General features: G+C 52.4%; 1 protein-coding gene across 1 annotated transcript in view; it reads right to left on the minus strand.

Annotated features, from left to right (window-relative positions):
* The window catches only part of CACNA1E (calcium voltage-gated channel subunit alpha1 E), a 264,347-nt gene that overhangs the window by 140,153 nt on the left and 102,027 nt on the right, over positions 1-22,167 (minus strand). The window contains exons 7-8 of the mRNA XM_075936805.1: positions 21,868-22,020; positions 20,152-20,333 (exon numbers count right to left, since the gene is read on the minus strand). Coding sequence (XP_075792920.1) covers positions 20,152-20,333; positions 21,868-22,020 — 335 coding nt within the window. The remainder of the gene's footprint in view (positions 1-20,151; positions 20,334-21,867; positions 22,021-22,167) is intronic.

Consider the following 22,167-nt stretch of genomic DNA (forward strand, 5'->3'; position numbering starts at 1 on the left):
TGCAAATGAGGCTAAGCGTGGAATATCGCCGCGCCTCATTTGCATACCTAATGAGCCACCATTTTTTTCAGAAGAGGCTCTTGTGCAAGAAGGATCATCTACACGGCCCCTTCTTGCGCAAGAAAACCCCTCTTGTGCAATGCCGTTCTTCCTGAAAAGTAATAGGTGTAACGGCATTGCGCAAGAGCGATTTTCTTGCGCAAGAAGGGGCAGTGTAGACGCTCCTTTTTGCGCAAGAGCCTCTTCTGAAAAAAATGGTGGCTCATTAGGTATGCAAATGAGGTTCGGCGATATTCCACGCATAGCCTCATTTGCATATTACTCGCACAAGACGCCACGAGTGTAGACATAGCCAGAGAGCCAGTCCCTGCCTCAGTGTCTAATCTAAACTGCCTGACCAGGAAAGTGCCCACATCCACATATCCCCTCCAAACACAAACACTCGTCTCTCCAGAGCCTGGGCCCTCCTGAACAAACTCGTCTGCATTAGCCAGGAGTCCCTGCCTGGTGCTGGACTCCAGACGAAAGATGCACACAGCTCATCCGCGGAAGTGGGCTGTGCCCACGAAGGCTCATGCTGCTACATGTATGTTTGTTAGTCTCTGGGGTGCCACAGGATGGCTCGCTGGTTTTCAAGTTACACACTAACACAGCGGCCCTTGGAGACAGTTCGATCCGTGTGACACACAATCGTTACTGTCACTAGCTTTCTATCACCTAGTCATGGACTGTACTCCGGTGGGAAAAACTGGAATGTATACAACCCTGCCTCTAATTTTGCCAACCTGTGCCTTTCTGCAAAAAAAAACTCCGGGTGAGCTGAGGGGCCCAGGCCTGCCCAGGCTGCTGGAGAGCCGCTAGTCATTTCATGCCTCTGGCAAGACCTCGAGGAATTTTCCACCCAGTCTCACATTCACCTACACAGAGTCCCATTAACACTGCCATGCTATTGGCAATAATGCTGCCACCTGTCCGTAGGAATAACTCCACCAAGAGACACAGCTGCTGCCTTGTGTAGCATCTGTGATGTCCCAGGATGAGGGGAGCCTATAAGCATTATTCTAAAGCTCAGTCAACAAAACAACTAACTAACATCTTTAACGACTGCATCCCAGTTGGCCGGAGATCTCCCAGCCTGACATTGCCAGAGTCACCCGTCCCAGCACTCCTCGGGAGAGACCTGAGAAGGCTTCTGCTGGGACTGTCTCTAGTTGGGACATTTCAAAGTCCTGCTTAGAAACGGGGAGGGGGATGTCTCCAGGTAGGATACTCTGGCATCACTCAGACATGAGATCATCTCCTTCCAGATCAGAAAGAAACTAAGCAGCAGGTTGACATGCCAGGTACCTGCCTGGCTCCCAAGCGAGCTGCAAGTGGCTGACAAGTGCTTGTACAACCTCAACACAACAGCAGGGACATCTGTTTCATATCAAAGGAAAGGTTTTAAATGACGTACGTTCGCTGAGGTCAAAATCAGCACCAAAGAGAGTCACAGCCTGCCCCCCTTCTAGTCAGACATTTGAACAAGAGGATTTGGGGGAACAGAGAAAGGCAGCGGTTGCCGGTGGTTTCTTGTCCAACACCCATGTAACTGTCCCGTCTCAAAGGTCACAGCAGGTTTTTTACTGACACCTACGTTAGAGGAAGGGTCTTTTCTAGCGATCAGACCAAACGGAACCACGGGGTCCGAAACCACCAGCACTTCAAGATTAGGACCCAGGCCCAAACGCTGCAAACCAGGCTTCTCGCAAAATTGGGCAAACCCAATTTGGAGATCTTGGGCTCCAGGTGTGAATTTTGTGACTCAGACCCGGCTCTCCCATCTGCACTTGGAGTGCCGCCTACCTCCCCCTCCTCAGCCCCCTTCCTCTCTGGCCTGGCCTGACATGCAGCACATCCCCGTGGAGGTTGGAGCAAGACAGGAAGGACAGACACATGGAGGGATGTGCACACAGAAGTGAGACCACACAGGAAAAACCATCGTGACTGGGATATTACAGTGAAGAGTCACAACTTCCCTGGAACACCCGGCGACTGGCGTCCTCCCTCCCCCCCCAGCCCTAAAGACTGCCACTCGCTGCAGGGCTGTCCACGAGAAACCAGATTTACTTCTTCACGTTAATAGCTGTAATTGGATCTCCCGGATGCACGGCCATGCCTTATTCCTGGCTGCTGGTGCCTAGCATCCGTCTGCCCCTCGCTTGCTGTGCATGGCTTGCATGAAAATGCTTTTCTTTTCTAAATTAGCTTAACAAGGAAATTGGTAAATTTCCTTTGCAGAACAAGGGCTGCTGGATCGTCAGGGGCTGGGCTGCTGCTCTCCAGAGCGCGGCGGAGGCAGGAGAACACAGCTGGGGCAGGAGGGTCAATTACTAAGTAGGCACACGCTGCTCGGAGGGCCAGAGAGCCAGGGTCCTGCCGGAGAGCCCCAGTGGTGCTGTGCACAGCGGCTGAGTTTTTGCTTTCCCCTTTGATCTCACAGCTGGCCACTGTCTGTAAAATGCAGGTTCCTCCAGCCTTCAAGGGCTTAAGTTTCAGCCCCCAGTCCCACCCAGGCAGGAGCTGGAGGCGGCCATGTCAGCTCGGGCACCAGAGGAAGACCCTCGTCTGGCGTACTCGTGAAGGGCAGTGGCTGGCTCGGGAGGGTGCCATGCCCAGACTTTCCAGCAGGTAGGTCGTTTGGCCCGAGGTAGGGGATCCTCGCTTGGGCCAGACTCAGGTTCTGCTGGTCATCTAAGATTTGGCTGATTCTAACCCAAATCCATCCCTGCAGTTTGGCTTTGAGCCCCCCTCCCCCTCTCCACACACACCATAGCTAGCTGCTTCCACATGCCACTGGGGCCTCCCCCACTTCCAGCTCTCCAAACGGGGTAGTCTTTGCAGGTTGCTTTCCCATAGGCCAGGCCTCTCCTCCTGCCCACCCACTGAGGACTGGGCGGGAGCCGGGGCTGTGGGGAGCTCCCTGGAAGCCGGCAGCCCCGATTCAGACACTGCAGTGAGCAGGCAGTTGGGCGTTAGCCATTCTGCCCCCAGGTCCTGGGTGTTTAAAAGGAGTGAATGCAACTCCCCTTCCTGACCAGGCCCTTCTGCTCTCCCTCGGGACTCGACTGACAGCCATTACAAGCACTCTCCCCCCGCGCCCCGCCCTGGCTCCCCAGAGCCTTTCTCCTGCACAGTGAGAGCTCAGAAGAGGTGTGACCAAGGGGTGTGAACACAAGCCCATGAGCCAGGGACCCCCTCCCGATTTCTAACCCTTGCTCCAAAGCTAACGCGGACAGGCTGCTCCCACGCAGACAATAGCCACGTACTTACAGGGCGGAGGAGGTGTTTGTGAGGCAATATTTGTAAAGTCCTTGGTGATCGTCCTCTCTGACCCCGAGCCCTTGGGTGGGGTCTCGGTTTCCACTAGAAAGCTCTGCCATGGGGTGCTTAAAACGTGCCTGCCAGGATGCAGACTGATGTGCGCACTTGGCTTTCCTGGCAGTCCGGATCCCACCTGTTTCTAAGGCCGGGCCATTTACCAGTGATAAGGAGGGATGGGCCCAAACTGGAAGGCTTCGTACCACTGCCCATCACCACCATGCCTGAGCACCTTCTGAATAAAATCAACAGCAAAGTCCTATTCGATTTCACGAACGGGAATGCTCCTTTCGAGGGTCAGAACTCTGCTCAGAGCGGGGTTGGTTTGTAGGGGCAGGGGTGGGACTAAAAGGGGAATTTGAACGGTGAGGGTGGAAAGGCTTTCTCGGCAAGGACGGCTTTGAAATGTTTCCCAAAGACATTTCCAGGATCTGTCTAATCTCCCCTGGGAAACTGCCACGGCCGGATCCCACAGCCAGTTCTCACTCGTATTCTGCGTTGTCCCAGGCGATCACAGCTATCGCAGGGAGCCCATAGCTCAGAAACTGGTCCCTGGCATAGCTGGGGTGTGGCTCATTGGGCAAAAGCCGTGAATGTTCTGAGCTTCCGGAGCAGTTGGCTCAAGTCTATCTCGTTCCAAGGGCGTTGATAGAGACATTTGTACCACCGGAGCCTTGGCTTTGCTTTCCAATGAAAGTCTGGGAATGATTTGTCCCGGTTAGCCAATCAGTCTTGTATTTCCGGAGGAAACGTGCAGTCTCTGAGACCGAGAGGAAAGCCGGGCTTGTATTTACAGCGCTGTGCTGGGACTCGAGGAATTTGGGCTCAGACCCCCGCTCCACCTCAGACTCACCGTACAGTCCTGGGCAAGCCCCTTAGGCCTTGATTCAGGACAGCACTTCCCTGCGATCCTCAGGGAAGATGCTTCCCTAAATCAAGGCTTCATTCTTTCCACTTCTCATCACCTTTGTCTGTCCGGCCTGCGCCGACTGGAATCTCTTCAGTGCCTCTTGCTGAGTGTGAGCCCCGTGCCTAGCACAGTCACTGGTCCTGGCTGGGACCTCTAGCCCCTCTGTCATACGTATCAATGAGAGTAATTATACAGAAATGCAGGGGAGAGCTGTACTGAGCAACACTGAGCCAAAGTCGGTCCTTTTCGGACTGGACTGACTTCTGTGTAAAACCAGCTGGCACACAGACAAAAGGGCCTGCTTTGTAAAAGCAAACGAATTCAAGCCTCCTTTACCAGCCTCAGCGTGGATTCCTAAGGACCAGAGGTGCAAGAGGCCAAACAGCAACAGGGTATGTCTACACTACCCCGCTAGTTCGAACTAGCGGGGTAATGTATGCATACCGCACTTGCTAATGAAGCCCGGGATTTGAATTTCCCGGGCTTCATTAGCATAAGCGGGGAGCCGCCATTTTTAAATCCCCGCTGCTTCAAACCCCGTGAAACGAGGTGTACCGGTAGTTCGGAATAGGCACCCTAGTCCGAACTACCTAGTTCGAGCCCCGTGTAGCCGCGCTACACGGGGTTCGAAGCAGCGGGGATTTAAAAATGGCGGCTCCCCGCTTATGCTAATGAAGCCCGGGAAATTCAAATCCCGGGCTTCATTAGCAAGTGCGGTATGCATACATTACCCTCCTAGTTCGAACTAGGAGGGTAGTGTAGACATACCCACAGATATATGTATCTGCCGAAGGCCCTAGGCTACCCCATCATGCCGCACGGCATTGTGGGCCGGTTTCCTGTTTGTGCCAACCTGTCTTTCATCTCATGGGGTGTAGCCACACCTGCATCACCAGAGATGGGCCTGAACACAAGCGCTCAGGGATGTCTGCATACAGGTGCTGATTCCAAACATAAGAGAAAGGAGGCTGAGAATCAAGCTTCTGCAAAGCTCAGGAGACTCTGGACTGGCAAGGGGAGGAATCTGTTTTACATTCAACAGGCTTAAAAGGAGCCTCCGCTCTGTGAGAGCACCAGCACAGTCCCTGTCTGCAGCAGACTGGTTTTGTCATGGAGGGGTTGTGAAGATTTTAAACCTTCAGGTTGGAACTTGCTATAAAATCCTTGCAAATTGCTATCATGTTAAAGCCCTTTCTATGTGCGCAGCCACTTCAGAATGAGAAGCAAGCCTCATGACGCAACCCGCCTCATGGTAAAACCTCCAGCACTTGGACACAGCAGGGGTTGGCACCGTAGAGCAAGCAACAAAAGAATAAAAGGAGCCTCACGTTAAGGGATATAAATGTTACAACCACTGACTCAATTTCCTTCCCACTTGGTTGACTCCGGAGCTCCCAATGAGATCAGGAAAACAAGCCACGCTTGCACAAAATCCATTGGCGAGGTGCATGCAAAAAATGCCTGGCTGGAATGTGTTCGGCTAGGATTTAATCGCCGGATATTGACAATCTTTGGGCGGAGAGTTAATAGACTTGCAATGCTATAACAAAGTTTCTGTACACACCATAATCTGGTCCAAACAGCTTCTCGCACGAACCCGACTATTCCCGCCCAGAGAGGGGAATACACAGCACGTGGGATGTTATAAAGGCTGTATTGGCACTTGCTTGACGGCCACAACCCATTTTGCTTTACCACCTGCGAGTAATGTCATGCCCACGACAACAAACCTCTCCGAACATGCCACACCAATGTGTGGTCTCTCTGGCTGTGTCTAAACTACATGGCTCCATCAACGGAGCCATGTAGATGAGGGTTGTAGGTAAAGGGAAATGAAGCCGCGATTTAAATAATCGCGGCTTCATTTAAATTTACATGGCTGCTGTGCTGAGCTGACAAACAGCTGATCAGCTGTTTGTCGGCTCAGCGCGCTAGTCTGAACGCTCCCGCGCCGACCTGAAAGCCCTTTATCGACCTCCCCGTTATGCCTCGTAGGATGAGGTTTACCGGGGAGGTCGATAAAAAGGCTTTCATGTCGACAGGGGAGCGTCTAGACTTGCACGCTGAGCCGACAAACAGCTAATCAGATGTTTGTCGGCTCAGCGCGCGGCAGCCATGTAAATTTAAATGAAGCCACGATTATTTAAATCGCGGCTTCATTTCCCTTTGCCAAACAAACAAATCTACATGGCTGCGTCGACGGAGCCATGTAGTTTAGACGTACCCTCTGTGTGCACGGGCGTGCCTGTACGCATTACTCCTCGTGGCTGTCCACACATGCACGCTCGCTTGCTCACCTCTCTCCAGCTGCTGCTCTTGCTGGTACAGAGTCGGCAGCCAGCTTCTCACACATCCTGGGCCGCGGCACTGCCAAGAGGCCTGGGATCCGACTGAAATAGCTGCATCGGTAATAAGATTTGCGCTTGCTACAGAATTGCTAAGAGCGCCGGGTGTTGATTAAATTTTCATACCTCCCAGACAGGGATTTTTGTACCTTTTTTTTTTAAGCACAAGAAGGGCTCTCTTTTCTTTTTGTAGCTGCGCCAGCCTGAGCAGCTGGCATTGCCCTAGGGCACTGCTCCTTCTGCTCACAGGACTCCGGTGCATGCAGCAATGCATAGAAAACGCAGCCCGTTCCTTTTCTTTCCCCATCCCCTACCTACCTCTCTCCTCTGCATTTGCCATTTCTTCCCCCCTGCCCAGCCGCCTGGCACTTTCACAGCCTCCCTTTCCAAAGACACCCCTTTATTTTCCGCAGGAGAAAAGGGCAGATTAACAGGCCTGCGCACCATTCGGGAAATCATTAGCAATTAGCTGCTGCTGCCTCCTCCCTTCATTGTTCCAGATATGACACTTTAACCTCTTCGCTGCTGCTGGAGCGACTGAACGCTCCCAGCCAGCTGCTCTGATGGCTCAGCGGCCACGCAGAGCGGTTGCTAAAAGGAGGCCTTTCCTCTTCCGAAGCCCCCGGCAGTTTTCTGTGAGGTAAACATTTTGGATGAGAGTTTGAGAAGCGAGGTCTCTGCTTTGCAGGCACTTTTCGTAGGAGCAGGGGTGTGACAGAGCCTGCAACGCTGCAGACCCCCCCGCCCCAGACAGAAATCCGCTCTCCGTGCCACTGCCTCCCTGATTTCACACTAGTCTAGTGCGTCTGGGGCTTCAAGCTGGGACAGCGGGGGAGTGGCTGTGCAGGGGAGGGGCTTTCGGTGGGGTCAGAGAAGCGGGCACAAGATGGCTTCAGCACCTTGAGGTTGGGGAGAAGGGCAGGGGTGCCCCCACCTCCCCAGAGTGTGTCTGGCTCCATATGTCAGAAAAGCTTTTCTGCAAACTCGTGCAGGGACGCGGGGTGGGGAAACCTCAGAGGAAGTGCCCGGCCTGGTGGGGGGAGGGGAGCAAGGTTCCTTTGGCGGTCACCAGAGCTTGACCAGTTTGTGGGGAGTGGCGCCAGCTAAGATGGCCGGGGGCTCCGTCAGCCGGTTGCTTGGCTGGGTCACGGACACGATGTTGTGCCACGCTCTCTGCTGGCGTAACTCCACTGACCTTCACGAGCAGGAACTTTGGCCCACAGTCTTCTCTGCAGACAGGACCACTGGGGCAGATGGAAAACAGGGAACTTCTCAGCAGCCTGATGCACTGAACTCAGGTGTATTGGCATTGGAAAAGGTTCCGAAAAGGGCAACAGAAATTATTAGGGGTCTGGAATGGGTCCCAAATGAAGAGAGATTAAGAAGACTGGGACTTTTCAGCTTAGAAAAGAGGAGACTGAGGGGGGATATGATAGAGGTCTATAAAATCATGAGTGGTGTGGAAAAAGTGAATAAGGAAAAATTATTTACTTATTCCCACTAGGTAAGAACTAGGGGTCACCACATGAAATTAATAGGCAGCAGGTTTAAAACAAAGAGAAGGAAGTTTTTCTTCACTCAGCGCACAGTCAACCTGTGGAACTCCTCGCCAGAAGAGGTTGTGAAGTGCAGAACTTTAATAGGGTTAAAAAAAGAGCTAGATAGATTCATGGAGGTTAGGTCCATCAATGGCTACTAGACAGGATGGGTAGGAATGGTGTCCCTAGCCTCTGTTTGTCTGGAAATGGGTGACAGGGGAGGGATCATGTGAGGATTACCTGTTGTGATCCCTCCTTCTGGTGCATCTGGTATTGGCCACTGTCAGCAGACAGGATACTGGGCTAGATGGACCTTTGATCTGACTCAGTATGGCCGTTCTTATGTTATGTTCTTAACTCCAGTCAGGGACAAGCAGGCGGAACTGCAAGCGAACATGGTTCTGCCTGTCCGCAAACTCTTTTTGGTTTCTTGCTCCACTGTGATTGGATGGCCTTTCCCCCTCTCCACTGATTGGCTGCCTGGAAGGTTTGAGTGGGTTTCTTTGACTCAGCAGCTGGGATGGGGAGAAACGTGGACACCATTTCCCGCCCTGGCTGGCTGCATGGCTGGAGATGCTCCTGTCCCCAACAACTGGGCAGTGTCGCGAGGCTCTGGGCAGCAGGAGCAACCTCCCGAGCTGCAGCATTGCAGTGCTGATGTCACACAGCTGTGCTACGGACCACATGTGCCAGGACGTGCCCATGCATCGTGATGCCCAACAACCGCGACCTCCCCTTTCCTTGCCACAAGTGCCTCTGTGGCCGGAGGGCTGTCTAATGAATATCCATATTTCCTAGCAGAGCTAGTGATGGGGAGGGACAGAAGCTGGGGAGACAGACTGTGTATACAAGGGCCTGGAGGAGAAGCCTGGACCCTCCGAACACATCATTCTCTGCAGGGGCGGTTAAAGGGGCCCTTAGCTGAAAGCAGAGATAGGAGTGAGCCGCCATGTTCAGAGACAGGCACCAACTTCCCAAACTTCAAAGAGGGGGGAGGTGGCGGGAGCTACATTTGGTGAATTGCTGCTGATCTTGAAACAGATGGATGAAAAGCATCCGTGTGAACCAGATTTAGTGTGTTTAGCGCTTGGAATGACTCCTGTGCCCGGCTCTGCACACACACCTCGGCCCTGGCCTGCTGCACACCATCATATTCCCGTAGGGATCCCCCTGAGTCACCCGCTGTGACGGCGCGTTGGGGGTCCCCCGTCTCCTGCACCCCGAAATGGCACAAACAGACTGCACCAGCCGGTGGAATAGAGGAAGTTTATTGCCTCTCCAGGATACAGCACAGCACAGATGGAATCTGGTCACAGAGCTGGGCTAGGATGCCTCAGGCCCCCTTGAGATGGGGGAGACTGGGCCCCTAAACTCCAGCCCCTTTCCCTAGGCTGTCTCCTCCATGCTCCCAGCCCGCAACTAAACTCACTCTCTTCCAGCCCTGCCCCCCAGCCAGGGCAGCCTCCACCTTCCTTTGTTCCTCTCCATGGGGGGTATCTGGTTCAACCAGTTTGGCATCACCTTTGCATAGTGAGGTTTTCCCTGCTGGGTCTTGCTCCAGACAGCAGAGGTCACCACAGCCCAGCAAGTACCCCCACTACGTCACACCCGCCCCACCCTCGCCACGGTCTGGTCTGCTCAGCCGACTCAAGAACAGCTGGATGCTCAACCTGCCGTTCTTAGTGCCGTGATCTGTAGCTGTTAAACCCGTCCATCCTAAACCCCCCAGCCCACGCCACATCACTGGCAGGGACAGCCCAATCCAGCTTTGTTTTTACCTCAGACTCCTCTCCTATGGTTAGATCCTCCACCTTCGGGTTCCTCGGCACTGCCGCTGGGAGGGTGCCCTGCTCTGCTGCACAGGGGCGGTGCGAGGATGATGACATTACTGACTGTGAAGCGCATATTCCCCACCCCAGGTAACAGCTACCCACTAGCTTTGCTCAAGCCAGCAGGCTACACACAGCAGCACAGCCCGGGGTGGCATGGACCATGCAGCAGGCAAGCCATCTGGGGAATACGCTCCTCACAGTCAGTAATGCCAAGCGCCCTCCATCTCACTCATTCCAGAGGGAGGGGCTGGGATGCAGGAGATCCGGGTGCGAGTCCCCACTCTGCCACAGATGTCCTGTGTGGCTTGGGGCAAGTCACTCAGTCTCACAGTGTTAGTGACCCATCTGTACAATAAGGATAATCCCACTGCTCTGCTTCCTGGGGGTGTGTGAAGAGAACCATGTTACTAAGGGCGAGGGGCCAGAGACATGCCTACCCGAGCGGCAGCCCAGTCCCGTGCAGGGTTCCCCAAACTGGGAGGGCGAAGTCATGCCCGAAATCTACACACCCACCAAATAACGCGATCCACCACTTACGTCCTGTAAGGATACACCCCTGTACAGTCATTGTGCCGCAGTCACCTCAGAACCACAGTGGTTCAGCGCAGACCCAGGGCAGAGGATGGCAATTTGGGGCAACTTCCATTTTTTTGGGTGCCTAGTCTGAGATCACGAGAAGGGGCCTGATTTTCAATGGGAAAATCAGGTTCCTTTAAACGTGTCTCCAGTTGGGCACTTGGGAATTCAAACCACCCCAAACAGATGCACTGATCACTAAATCGATAATCTTGTCCTTAATATTAAACCCGGATTTGCGAGTGTGCCTGGCTTTGCCTTTTACCGACCAGCATACTCCTGAACTCACAGGCTATGTCTACACTGGCATGATTTTCTGGAAATGCTTTTAACGGAAAAGTTTTCCGTTAAAAGCATTTTCCGAAAAGCGCGTCTAGATTGGCAGGACGCTTTTCCGGAAAAGCACTTTTTGCGGAAAACACTACTGTGCTGTCTACACTGGTCCTTTTCCGGAACAGTTTTCCGGAAAAAGACTTTTGCCCGAACGGGAGCAACACAGTTTTTCCGGAAAAGCACTGATGATTTTACAATAGATCGTCAGTGCTTTTGCGGAAATTCAAGCGGCCAGTGTAGACAGCTGGCAAGTTTTTCCGGAAAAGCAGCTGATTTTCCGGAATAACTTGCCAGTCTAGACACAGCCACAAGGTGTTAGTAGACCTCCTGCTTGTGTTCCCTGCAGAGTTTGCTTGGATAAATTCTCTTCGCCGGTAGCCTCCATGCCTAACCAGGAGAGGACATTTCAGGCTCTGGTCTTGTGCTTTCCAACACACGGCGCATCACTGTGCATCAGTGCTGTGTGTTACAACATGTCGTCCTCTAAGCATAATCCCCATATAGGCAGGATTCACAACTCTAGCGCCCAATACCTGTTTGTGCATGGGAACGTCTGGGTTGTTTCTGCTGGGCATCCATCTAGGATTACTCTCTTGTAGGGGTGACTCATTTGGTGTTTTGCATTTCAGCTTGTCAAGGTTGGTGGCAGAAACGTGTAGCATTTGAGTCATATTTACTTCAAACTCCTCTTCTTGTAGCAACTTGATTCCCTATTTATAGGCATGCTCGAAAGGAGTTTCTTCTGTAAGCAGCTCCATGCCAAGGGTGGATTTCACGTTTCACAAGACCATTCGCCATTTCATGATGATTTCAAGACTGCTGCGCCGTAGCATGGGCGGGACTTCCTGTTCTGCTCCTTCAAAACTTATGGAGGAGGATCTCTCCTTGGCTTGAGCAGCCAGTGTTGCTTAGCTGAAGGGTCTCCTTTTGTGGCCAGTATTTGACACAATCTCACAACAGAGGATCACCCCCCTGGCTGTAAGCAAACGCTGGGCAGGACTACTTTTCACCCAGCTCCAAAGTCTGTTTTGAAATTTGCTTTTTGTCCAGCTCTCTCAAATATCAAACACTAAATTAGAGATGTTAAAACAATTAACTGGTTAAACGATGCTAGTTAACCATTTTAACTGCGGTCCTTCCGCTGGCCCAGCCGTGGCCGTGGGATCCTGCCGCCTGGTCTGCTGGCCCTTTAAAGGCTGGTGTGGCTCCGTCCCAGTGTAGAGTTCACTGACAAGAGCCAGTTAACTAGTAAGCATCTTGGTAAACGTCTTGCTTACCGATTACCTGTTTAACATCCCTAACACTAACCTGTGATAGCATCTTAGTCTAGAAATGTAAGACGACTGAACTGAACTCATGAATGCGTTTTGCTTTTGTTTCTTTGCAAGTTGCGCTGAAAGCGACGTGCTTTTGAATCAGGGCTGCATTTTGTGGCATGACGGCCGTTGTGGCTCTTCGGCTGGGCATCTCTGCTTTCTCCTCCAATTGCCTTCAGTTTTAATGCAAGTTAATCTGGTCTGTATCTTGTGCTTATTATGTCTTGCCATGCATTTTTAATTAGAGGCATGTCTGCTCGTTAGCACTCCCATTTGGGAAGTGTGCTTCACTGGCCCTGCAAAAAAGCCATTATTTTTTGCAAAGCCAAGTCTGAGCCTTGCAATAACCTTGGTGTAGCTTGGTTATCAGAAGCTGCACAGATCATTCCAGCTGTGATTATTCTGTTTGTGAATCTGACCAATCCCCGTGGCTTCGCTTGATTAGCTCTATGACATAACCATCAAGAGGCACATCACATGGCAACTAGTTAATTGTAAAGACAACATGCTTTCCCCAGTGACCTTCCTGCCAGAGTCATGGCATTCTTGCCAGGTCTGAATGACTGTGTAGCACTTGGCAGTGCATTTCATTCTCCCACTGAAATTACTGTAGGGCTGTGTCTACATTGGTGCGAACTTGCGCAAAAGTGGCCGCTTTTGTGCCATAACTTGCTGCCTGTCTACACTGGCCACGAGTTCTTGCGTAAGAACACTGACGTTCTAATGTATGAAATCAGTGCTTCTTGCGCAAGAACTGTGATGCTCCCGCTTGTGCAAGAGGCCAGTGTAGACAGGCATCATGAATTTCTTGTGCAAGAAAGCCCTATGGTTAAAATGGCCATCAGAGCTTTCTTGCGCAAGAGAGCGTCTACACTGGCAAGGATGCTCTTGCAAAAAAGCACATCTCTTGTGCAAAGGCACATGCCAGTGTAGACGCTCTCTTCTGGAACAGTTTTTACACAAGAACTCTTCCACAAAAGAGTTCTTGCGCAAAATCATGCCAGTGTAGACGTAGCCTAGGTCTTTGATGCCTCTGGTCCTTCCCAAAGGAGGACTTCTTACTCCGACTCCTGTAATGCTCATTTCATGAGAAGTAAGGGAAGTCGATGGAAGAGTGTTCTCCCTTCGACTTCCTGCTGCGTAGACAGCACCAAAAGTCAAGTTAAAGTACTTCGACTTCTGCTATGCAATTGACGTAGCTGAAGTTGTGTAGCTTAACTCGACTTTAGCCCACAGTGTAGACAGGAAGGGTGTGTCTAAACTACATGCCTCCGTCGATGGAGGCATGTAGATTAGACAGATCGGCAGAGGGAAATGAAGCCGCGATTAAAATAATCGCAGCTTCATTTAAATTTAAATGGCTGCCCCGCTCTGCCGATCAGCTGTGTGTCGGCAGATCGGGGCAGTCTGGACGCGCCGCGTCGACAAAGAAGCCTTTCTTGATCGGCACAGGTATGCCTCGTGAAACCAGGTTTACCTGTGCCGATCAAGAAAGGCTTCTTTGTCGACTCGGCGCATCCAGACTGCCCCAATCTGCCGACAAACAGCTGATCAGCAGAGCGGGGCAGCCATTTAAATTTAAATGAATCGCGATTATTTTAATCGCAGCTTCATTTCCCTCTGCCGATCTGTCTCACACTACATGGGTCTGGGGTACGCCAGGGCTGGGCTCTGGCTAATGCTCCAAAGGATTAGGAAATGATCGTCCTTTGGCCGGAGCAAAGGATTAGGAGCCAGGAGCTCCTGAGAGCTAATCCCAGCTCCCTCTGGTGCTACAGACAAGCCCAGTGTTGTCGACTCCTGCAAATCTCGCTAGAGTTGGTATTTTTTCTTCAGGCCCTGGATTCCGGAGTCATGTGATGAGACTGGGCCTTAAACTCTTGACAGCGTTCTAGTTGGGAACAGCTGTCGTAGGCCATCTTTTAGAGATTACTACAGCGTCTTAGGCAGACGTCTCCTCTCCTTCCACCACCTACACAGCAAGCCTCAGGGAGCCAGATGCTGATCCCCACACTCAACCCATGCCCCCAACCCGATAAATACCGCCATGGTTACAGAGCTAGCTGCCCCTCTGTCCCCTTCCTTGGGCTTTCCTGGGGGAATGCTGCAACTTTCCCATATTTAGACTGGCTCCTTTGCTACAGTGCCCTGAATATCCACCGTGCTTGTCTAGCAGGTCCGACTGGCTTCAGCACCATGCGGGTCTTCCCTTCGGGGGACTATAACCAGCGGTGCCCAGAGACCAGGGAGTCTGCATAAAGCAGCAAGGAGCAACCCAATCTCAGGAATGGGCCACATGAGAGGCCCTCCTCCATCTCAGTGGGCTGCAAGACTGTCGTAACCAAGCCAGTCTCCCGGCTAGGGTAGCTGTGCTCACGGCGCTGGCGTGCTAGAATTTGCAGGGGATGCCGATGGAACTACAGCAGCGGTTTGACGGGAGGCAGCGGGAGCACCCGTCTCTCACAGTCAATGCTGGGAGCCATGAACCCGCTCCTCACTTGCTTGACGTGCGTGTCACTTTTGTAACATCAGCAGGAAAAAAAAAACCCAACGTGGATGGAAACCTACACAATGTGGCAGCCCTCTGCATGGGCAACAGCAAACAAAACGTCTCGTGGGCCACACACAGAGCCCCAATGGGCCGTACATGGGCAGCAGGCTGCCCACCACTGCCATGAAGCCTCGTTTACATGAGCACTAGGAAGAAAGCAGCTAGGGAAAAGGGATTTCAAAAGAACCGTTTCTATTACCCACCACCCCGCCCTCCTGTGGTGTCGACCTGGGCAGACCTAGCTTCATCAGACACCGTCCCCAGCCAGTGCCTGAGTCACACCCTCCAACAACAGTCACCTTCTCCTTGAAAGAGGGGCCCTGAGATCCCTTTCTTTCACCCTGCACTGCCGGAGAGCAGGCACATCAAAGCTAACACTCCTGGCATTGCCCCTGACTGACTCTCAAGGCTTTGCTTGAACCCCTCTTTTCCTTCCTGCCTGTTTTTCCAGACAGCCCCTGACTGAGTTAAATCAATACTGAAAACACCCCCGCAACCAGACCCACATACACAGGGCCGTTCCAACTCCATCACACACATCGTCAGCTCTAAAACCTTTCCCCTGCAAGATGAGCGGTCTACAGAGGATGGGAAAAGATGTGGCTTTCCCAGCATGCGTTTGGGATGAGTGTCTCAATTTGGGCGTGGCTCACCACTCACGAGTGCAGCAGAAATACTATATATTTATGCTGCTACCATGCTTTTCGCACCCCACCTCGCCAGGCACGCTTTACACATTACCTCTGGGAGGAGGCGGAGGTATAGCTTAGTGGCGTGTGGGCTTGTGCGTGTGCAGCAGCAGGAGGCAACGTGGGTGAGGGAATATCTCTTATTGCCCGTGAGAAAGCCACACACAGCTCTTTCGTGGCTCACGCTGACCCAATAAAAGCTATGACCTCACCCACCTTGTCTGTCTTGTATGCTGGGACCAGCCTGGCTACAACCACACCGCCCACATGTATTAGACAGAGGCGGCGCCCCATTTGCTGCATTTCTGTTCAGCTTTCAGTTCTGTGTCTGGGCAGGGCCTCAAAGAGGGCTCCGAGGGAAAACTCTCCTAAACTTGTCACACACAGCGCTCCATCCTGCGACGGTCTTTCCACATGCGCTGAGTCGAGGCCTCCCCACGCCCAGGAGAGCTGTAAAAACCCTACGAGCAGGAGTGGACGAATGCTCACATAAACCACACGATCCAACGCCTGCTGCTGGCCCCATTTCTGAAGCCGCTAACCACAGCCTGTCTCTTCGTTCCTGTGTATTGCCCACCCCCGTTCGCCTGGGCTGTGGGAGAACAGCTCAGGGTCCTGTGGAAACACCCTGGCTTGTGGAGTACTTGGTCACAGTCGCAAGCCCCAGGCAATCAAGAAGTGTTGTCTAAGTGCGAGGCACGCGCCCTGTCTCACACGCAGACTAAACACCAGTAATTACTCCCTGCAGTAACCTTCCCCAGGCATTGAGGGCTGGTATTTACAGCAGCACAGGCAGCAGAAACTGACAGGCGAGGGCTTTGTCTCTCTGTCAGGAGGGGCTGGTGCCAGCCAGCACATGTGGCTGAGAACAGCTAGGCAGCCCCATCCCCTCCCAGCACGGGGAGTGGAGCAGCCACACCCGCCCTCCGGTGCCGGCTCCGAGGAGCTTTTCCCAGCACACGCCTCACCCAGGGGCGGTTGCCGGTGCTTTCATCCAAGTCACGTGGCGCGGGACCCACGGGAGTTGCGTCATCCCCACACAACACAATTACCCAACTTGAGCGCGTGTGTGTGATTAAAGGCGGGGGGGGGGGGGAACAATCTGAGGGAAGGGGTGGGCCGGGCTCGATGGGGAATGTTGAAAGTGTCACTTAGCTAATTGCCAGCTCTGCCCGTGTCAGGCAGGCGCATGCTGTCAGGAGCCTGAACTCTGTGTACCCGTGTGTGCACCTCTCCTTCTCCCGCTCCGCGGATGTTTTGACAGGAGCTGCGCAGACGAACAGGCTGTGCTGTGAGGTGAGGTGCTGGCAGTACCACAGGCAAATGTCTCCCTGCCCCCTGGCAATTCCACGGACATGACAGGGCAGCATCTCCCCCATCAGCCGCTGCCCCTGATGTACGGGGCGGGGGGCGTTGGGATATGTAAAAATTAATAGGGGTCTTGGATAGTGTTAAGGGGTCAGCCACAGCAGGCGTGGCCCTTTAAACATGTTTTCCCCCTTTGTCCTAGCAGTCTTGAAAAACGGTTGCTCTGAACAGTGTCTTGTTTTGTACAAACCCAGTCCAGGTCAGAGTTCTTTCCCTCTCCCTAGAAGCTGCTGATTCAGAGAGTATGTGATGCTGATTTAACTAAAAACCAGTGAACGCGTGTAATTGTATTAATCAATTGCTTATTAATATTCATGGTATGGAAGTTCACATTACTAGATAAGGTTTTGGGGAAAGTAGCAATAAATAAAAAGGTGTAACTGATGCCAAACTGGTGCCATTAGGAATGTTGTGTCGGAGGCCTGAGGTTAACATGTGCGGGCACTAAAGCTGTTCCATTTACCCCATCTGCTCCTGAGTCTCCTGTTTCTTCTCTAAGAGGGAAATCCCCAAAAACAACCCCATGCAAAATAAAAAGCCCAAAGAAACGTGTTCTGGGTTGAACAAAATGTTTTGTAGCGGCAAGAAAAAAAAAAGTTCCGTTTCAGTTTGAACCAAACAGAAAGGTTTCTTGCAGATTTTCCATTTCTCTCTCTGCTCTGGTGGGCACGGGTAGCAGCACGACGCCCAGGGAGGAAAGCCCACCGTCAAGTAGGTAAGCAAACTGTATGCTGGGCTGGCCGGGAAAAACGTAGTTATCACAGGGAGAGACAGAAGCAGCTAGAGAGACCAGCTGAAGTAGTCGTCTCTGTTTTAGGTGCCCTGTTACGTGTAAAGACAATAGGACACAGTCCTAACGCAGCCAAAAAGGTCTCTGGCATCACGTACAAGGCCTTGCAGAGAGGCTGGGGGAGCCTCGTTGGCTGCATGCATGAAGAAAGAGATGCTCAAGAGGGGACGTAGTAGAGGGGTGCACAGGCCTGATGGCTTCTGGAGAAACAAAACCAGTTCAAGAAGGGAGCGCACCAGGAGCAGAGAAGGGTGAACATTTAAATCAAATGCCGGACTTGCACGGAGAGCAGGAAACAGCCTGCCAAGGGCAGCAAGAGGAGCTGCAAATGGTCGTGTCCTGGGAATAAGGGCAAGGCTCTGAGCAGAACACAAGCTTACAGGGCCAGCGAGGTAGGCAGGGGGCCGGAGACGGGCCGCAGTCCCACTATTCCTAAATGGACAATAGGCTAAGCGGCAGAGTGGCACGCTCCCTATCACCGTATAGGAGAAATGTGTCTGTCTTCGCTCGTTCGTGTGTGCATGCATCGCAGAGCAAGAGACAACACACACGGACTGGGCTCCAGTGTTCACGCTGGTCTTCCCAGGCCATTGCAGGACACTGCGTGGGAGACAGCGAAACAGCTTTAACAGGCAGCTCCTAGTTAAATACTTCAAAGGAATGGAGAGGGGAAAAAAAAAGCGTGCAAGGCTTTCTGTGGGAGAAAATCTCATTCCTCCTCCTAGTCGGTTCTGCGTGGGCAGTCACCGCCGCTGTTAAGCCTGTAATTCCGTTTATACCCTCAGACACCACTGATGTCCAGGAAATTTTCAATCTTCAATCCCAGGAAGGTGGTTTCTCCCACTCCCAGAAAATTCTCAACATTGAAGGCCTTCTGAGAGGAAGAACAAAACCCTTCTGTGGCGTTAACCTACTATCTCTCTGTTTTCTTCCTGGGACTGTTTTACCCGGCCCTCTGCAATTCCACCACACACACAGTGCCTTGCTCTCCCCCAGAAAAGATCAGTGTCTCATATCTATGGACTAGGAGGACCCACCTAAAGTTCAGCAAGGCTGTACCATGTCTCTTGCTGATGTAGGTTTAGGTTAGCAGCTCTGCTGAGAAAATACACATTCAAACCAAGAGCTCCTCTACACAGCATCCAGCAGCAAAGTTTGCATGACACGGTGCTCTCCAGTCACTGGGGTTTGCAGTTCCCAGATCCCCGTGACACATGCCTTGCTAAAACCTCTGTACGGTCTGGACAAAATGCGACAAAAGTGTCCTTGGTGTACAAGTGCTGGTGTCAGCAGAAATTACACCAGGGATGAATCTGGCCCAGTTGTTTCTAGCCCATAGCTTAAAACCAACATACATTGGCCAAACCCCAGCCCCACCACACACATGGGCCTCACTGAGATGCTGTCAGTGTTCCTCCAGCCCTTCTGCAAAGCACACCTGCAGGCATGGCACGGCAGCTGCACTTTTCAGGGAAGTTTCACAAACGCACTCGCTGTGTGTCCATTTGTTCCACGAGGACTGGGACCGGAAAGAAACTGCACACAAAATGCACGGCTGGTGTGCTGGCTGCAGACAGGTGTGGGGGGAGGAAATGGTGTGTGGAGCTGAATCTGATCCCGCCCACTTTTCCAAAAGCCCCACCCCTTAGTGGAAGGTTCGTTCGAGCTGGCACAAGGGACAGGTTTTTGCCATTTAACCAGCTCTTTGCAGAGGTCACAAATCCAACCCACCATTAGGTAGAAAGTTCCAGGGGTAAATAACTTTTCCTTATTTACTGTCTCCACAGCAGTCATGATTTTATAGACTTCTATCAAATCCCTCTCTTAGATTCCTCTTTTCTAAGCTGACTTTAAGGGACTTTTCAGCTTATTTACTTGCTCCCATAACGCAAGAACGAAGGGTCCCCAAATTAAATTAATAAGCAGCAGTTTAAAGGAAACAAAAGGAAGTTTTTCTTCACACAACACAGAGTCAACCTTTGGAACTCCTTGCCAGAGGATGTTGTGAGGGGCAGGACTTTAACAGGGTTAAAAAAAAAAAAGAGAGAGATATAGATAAATTCATGGAGGTCCATCAATGGCTAATAGCCAGGAATGGTATCCCTAGCCTTTGTTTGTCAGAGGATGGGAATGAGTGACAGGGTGGGATTGCTTGATGATTCCCAATTCAGTTCATTCCCCCGGGGCCTAGCATTGATCACCATTGTAAAACAGGCTACTGGGTTAGATGGACCTTTGGTCTGACCCAGGATGGCCATTCTTATGTCTCTTCAATTAATTAGTTTCCCCTCCTTTCCAAGGTATCCAGAAGTGCAGTGGAACCAGACTGAGTCCAGTCTGGGCATAATTGTACATCCCACCACTCAGGAGCAGCCCCGTTTCCATTCTCCTCCCAAACAGGAGACCCCAGAGCACAGACAGCTCCAGGGCCCAGAAGCTTTGTTCAGGAACCCTCCCCCCCCCCAAAAAAAAACCCCCACCACACTCCACTTCTGCTTCCCCGGAGCCCCAAGAGCCCAGTGTACCGCCGCAGCCTCACTCACATTGTACAGCACTGTGGTCCATCCTTCCATGGTAATGCACTGGAAGACGGTCAACACAGCAAAGAGGATGTTGTCAAACTGCGTGATCCCATCGTTGGGACCGATCCACTCCTTGCACTCATAACCCGAGGGGCATCCTTGCACCCCACATGGATGAGGGGGATCCAGTTCTTCCAGTTCACCTGCAATCACACAAGAGCAATGCCCGGAGGGCATGGAGATCAGGGAGGGGCGGGGAAGTCACAGAGAAGCAGACAGAGCCCAACCTGGGTACCCAGCGGAAGGCGAGGTGAGATGAGCATCCCACCGTGTTAGTAAAGCTCTCGCATTTGGGAGTCATTAGGCTACTGGAACATTCATGGAATCCCAACCTGCACTGCCCTGATTTTCCATTCACTCCCCAGTTTGCTCCTGTCCTTCTGACTGTCAGTGCTCCACGAGTACATCTCCTTGATAAGCCAGCTCCAGGACAATTGCACCAGTTTCGACGCATCTCACTCCTGACCCGAAACAACGCTGGGCCTTCTGGGTTTGGTCCCCCGAGCAGGCATGGCCGGTCATGTTAAAGTACGTCTGTATGTTTCTTCCCCTTCCCCACCTTGGACTTGGGGGACGGCCCTCTCCTCTCTTGCCTGTCTAGAAAGCACCTTGTGCACAGTGGCCATGACTAATAGCCATCGGAAGAGTTGGCTTTTCTTCTCTGTATTGAAGTATTGCCAACCCTCACAACGAGTCTCACGGTGCTTGGTGTTCTCCTTAAAGGCCCAGTTCCCGCAGTCCTATGGTTACTTGAGCATCCCAGGGGAAGGGGGCTCTAAAGCTAGGTTCTGGCCTTTATAATTGTGAAGAAAAGCTTGTGAATGTGGGTCACATGCACCCAGGAGAGGCAAAGATCCAAAGGCAAGAAGCCTCATCGGATTAGCAGATTCTTTTAAATCCAGGATTTGTATGACAGTCTCGTGGCTTTTGGAACACCTCTAGTTGCCCATGCTACGTCTCAGGAATGGGAACCTTCTCTCTTTAAATGAGCTCAGGGTATGGAGACTAGACAGATACAGGTGGTGATTTTGATTGCTAAAATCCCCTCGTGACAATATCAGTCCCTGGGCTTCGGAGCATACGTGTACCTGTTATGGTCTTTGGGCCCTTTAAGAGCTGGCATTCTGGGAAACATAGTTCTCCAGGAAGGACTGAGAATCCCGAAGTCATGTGACCAGAGACGCATCCTTTGTAAGGGATCGTCTGAGTGCAGTGATCTGCTTTACTTCACTGTCACCCTCCCGGCCTGGTAGCAGGCTCACGGAGAGGAGGGCAGAGTGTGGCGTTCAGTAAGCGAAGAGGGGAAATCACTGAGCCCTGAGCGCCCGCAACAACATAGCCACGAGAAAGAGGAGTGAACCCTGCCTCAGATTCCAACCGGCACGGTGTGGGAACAGAATTTCTCCCCACCCTGCACTGGGGCCCAGTCTTCTCTCAGCCAGCAGGATGACAATTGTGTGCAACAGTCTGAAGTGTCCGCGCCACCATGCCCCCCACAGCCTGGCTTATGCCTTGGGTGCAGCCCAGAGTAGGCGAGCCGGGGCACCGTGCAACAAGGCCACAGGGTGGCTCATGCACAGTCTACTTGCCCATCTGAGGGGGGAAGAGCATTGCTCCCCATGGCACAACAGCCAGCGTATGAGGATGGAGTGGGGAGCACGGCGGCAGCTGACCTACCTGAATTGTTGGTGTAGCAAGCTCGGTGCAGTTTTCCACTGTAGAACTCCAGGCCAATGATGGCGAACATCAGAATGGCAAAAAAGAGCAGGAGGCCTATCTGCAGAAGAGGCACCATGGCCTTCATGATGGACTTCAGCACGATCTGTAAGCCTGGGGAAGAGGAGAGAGGACACAGCTCACCAGCCATCCCGACCCGCAAAGGGAGGCAGCAGCATCTCCCCCTCTCCCGACAGGAGAGGCTTTGGGTAAGGGGTTGGTAAGCCACAGAGACGAAGGATCATTAACCTGCCAGCCATG

The sequence above is a fragment of the Pelodiscus sinensis genome, chromosome 9 (genome assembly GCF_049634645.1).
Source record: "Pelodiscus sinensis isolate JC-2024 chromosome 9, ASM4963464v1, whole genome shotgun sequence".
NCBI lineage: Eukaryota > Metazoa > Chordata > Testudines > Trionychidae > Pelodiscus > Pelodiscus sinensis.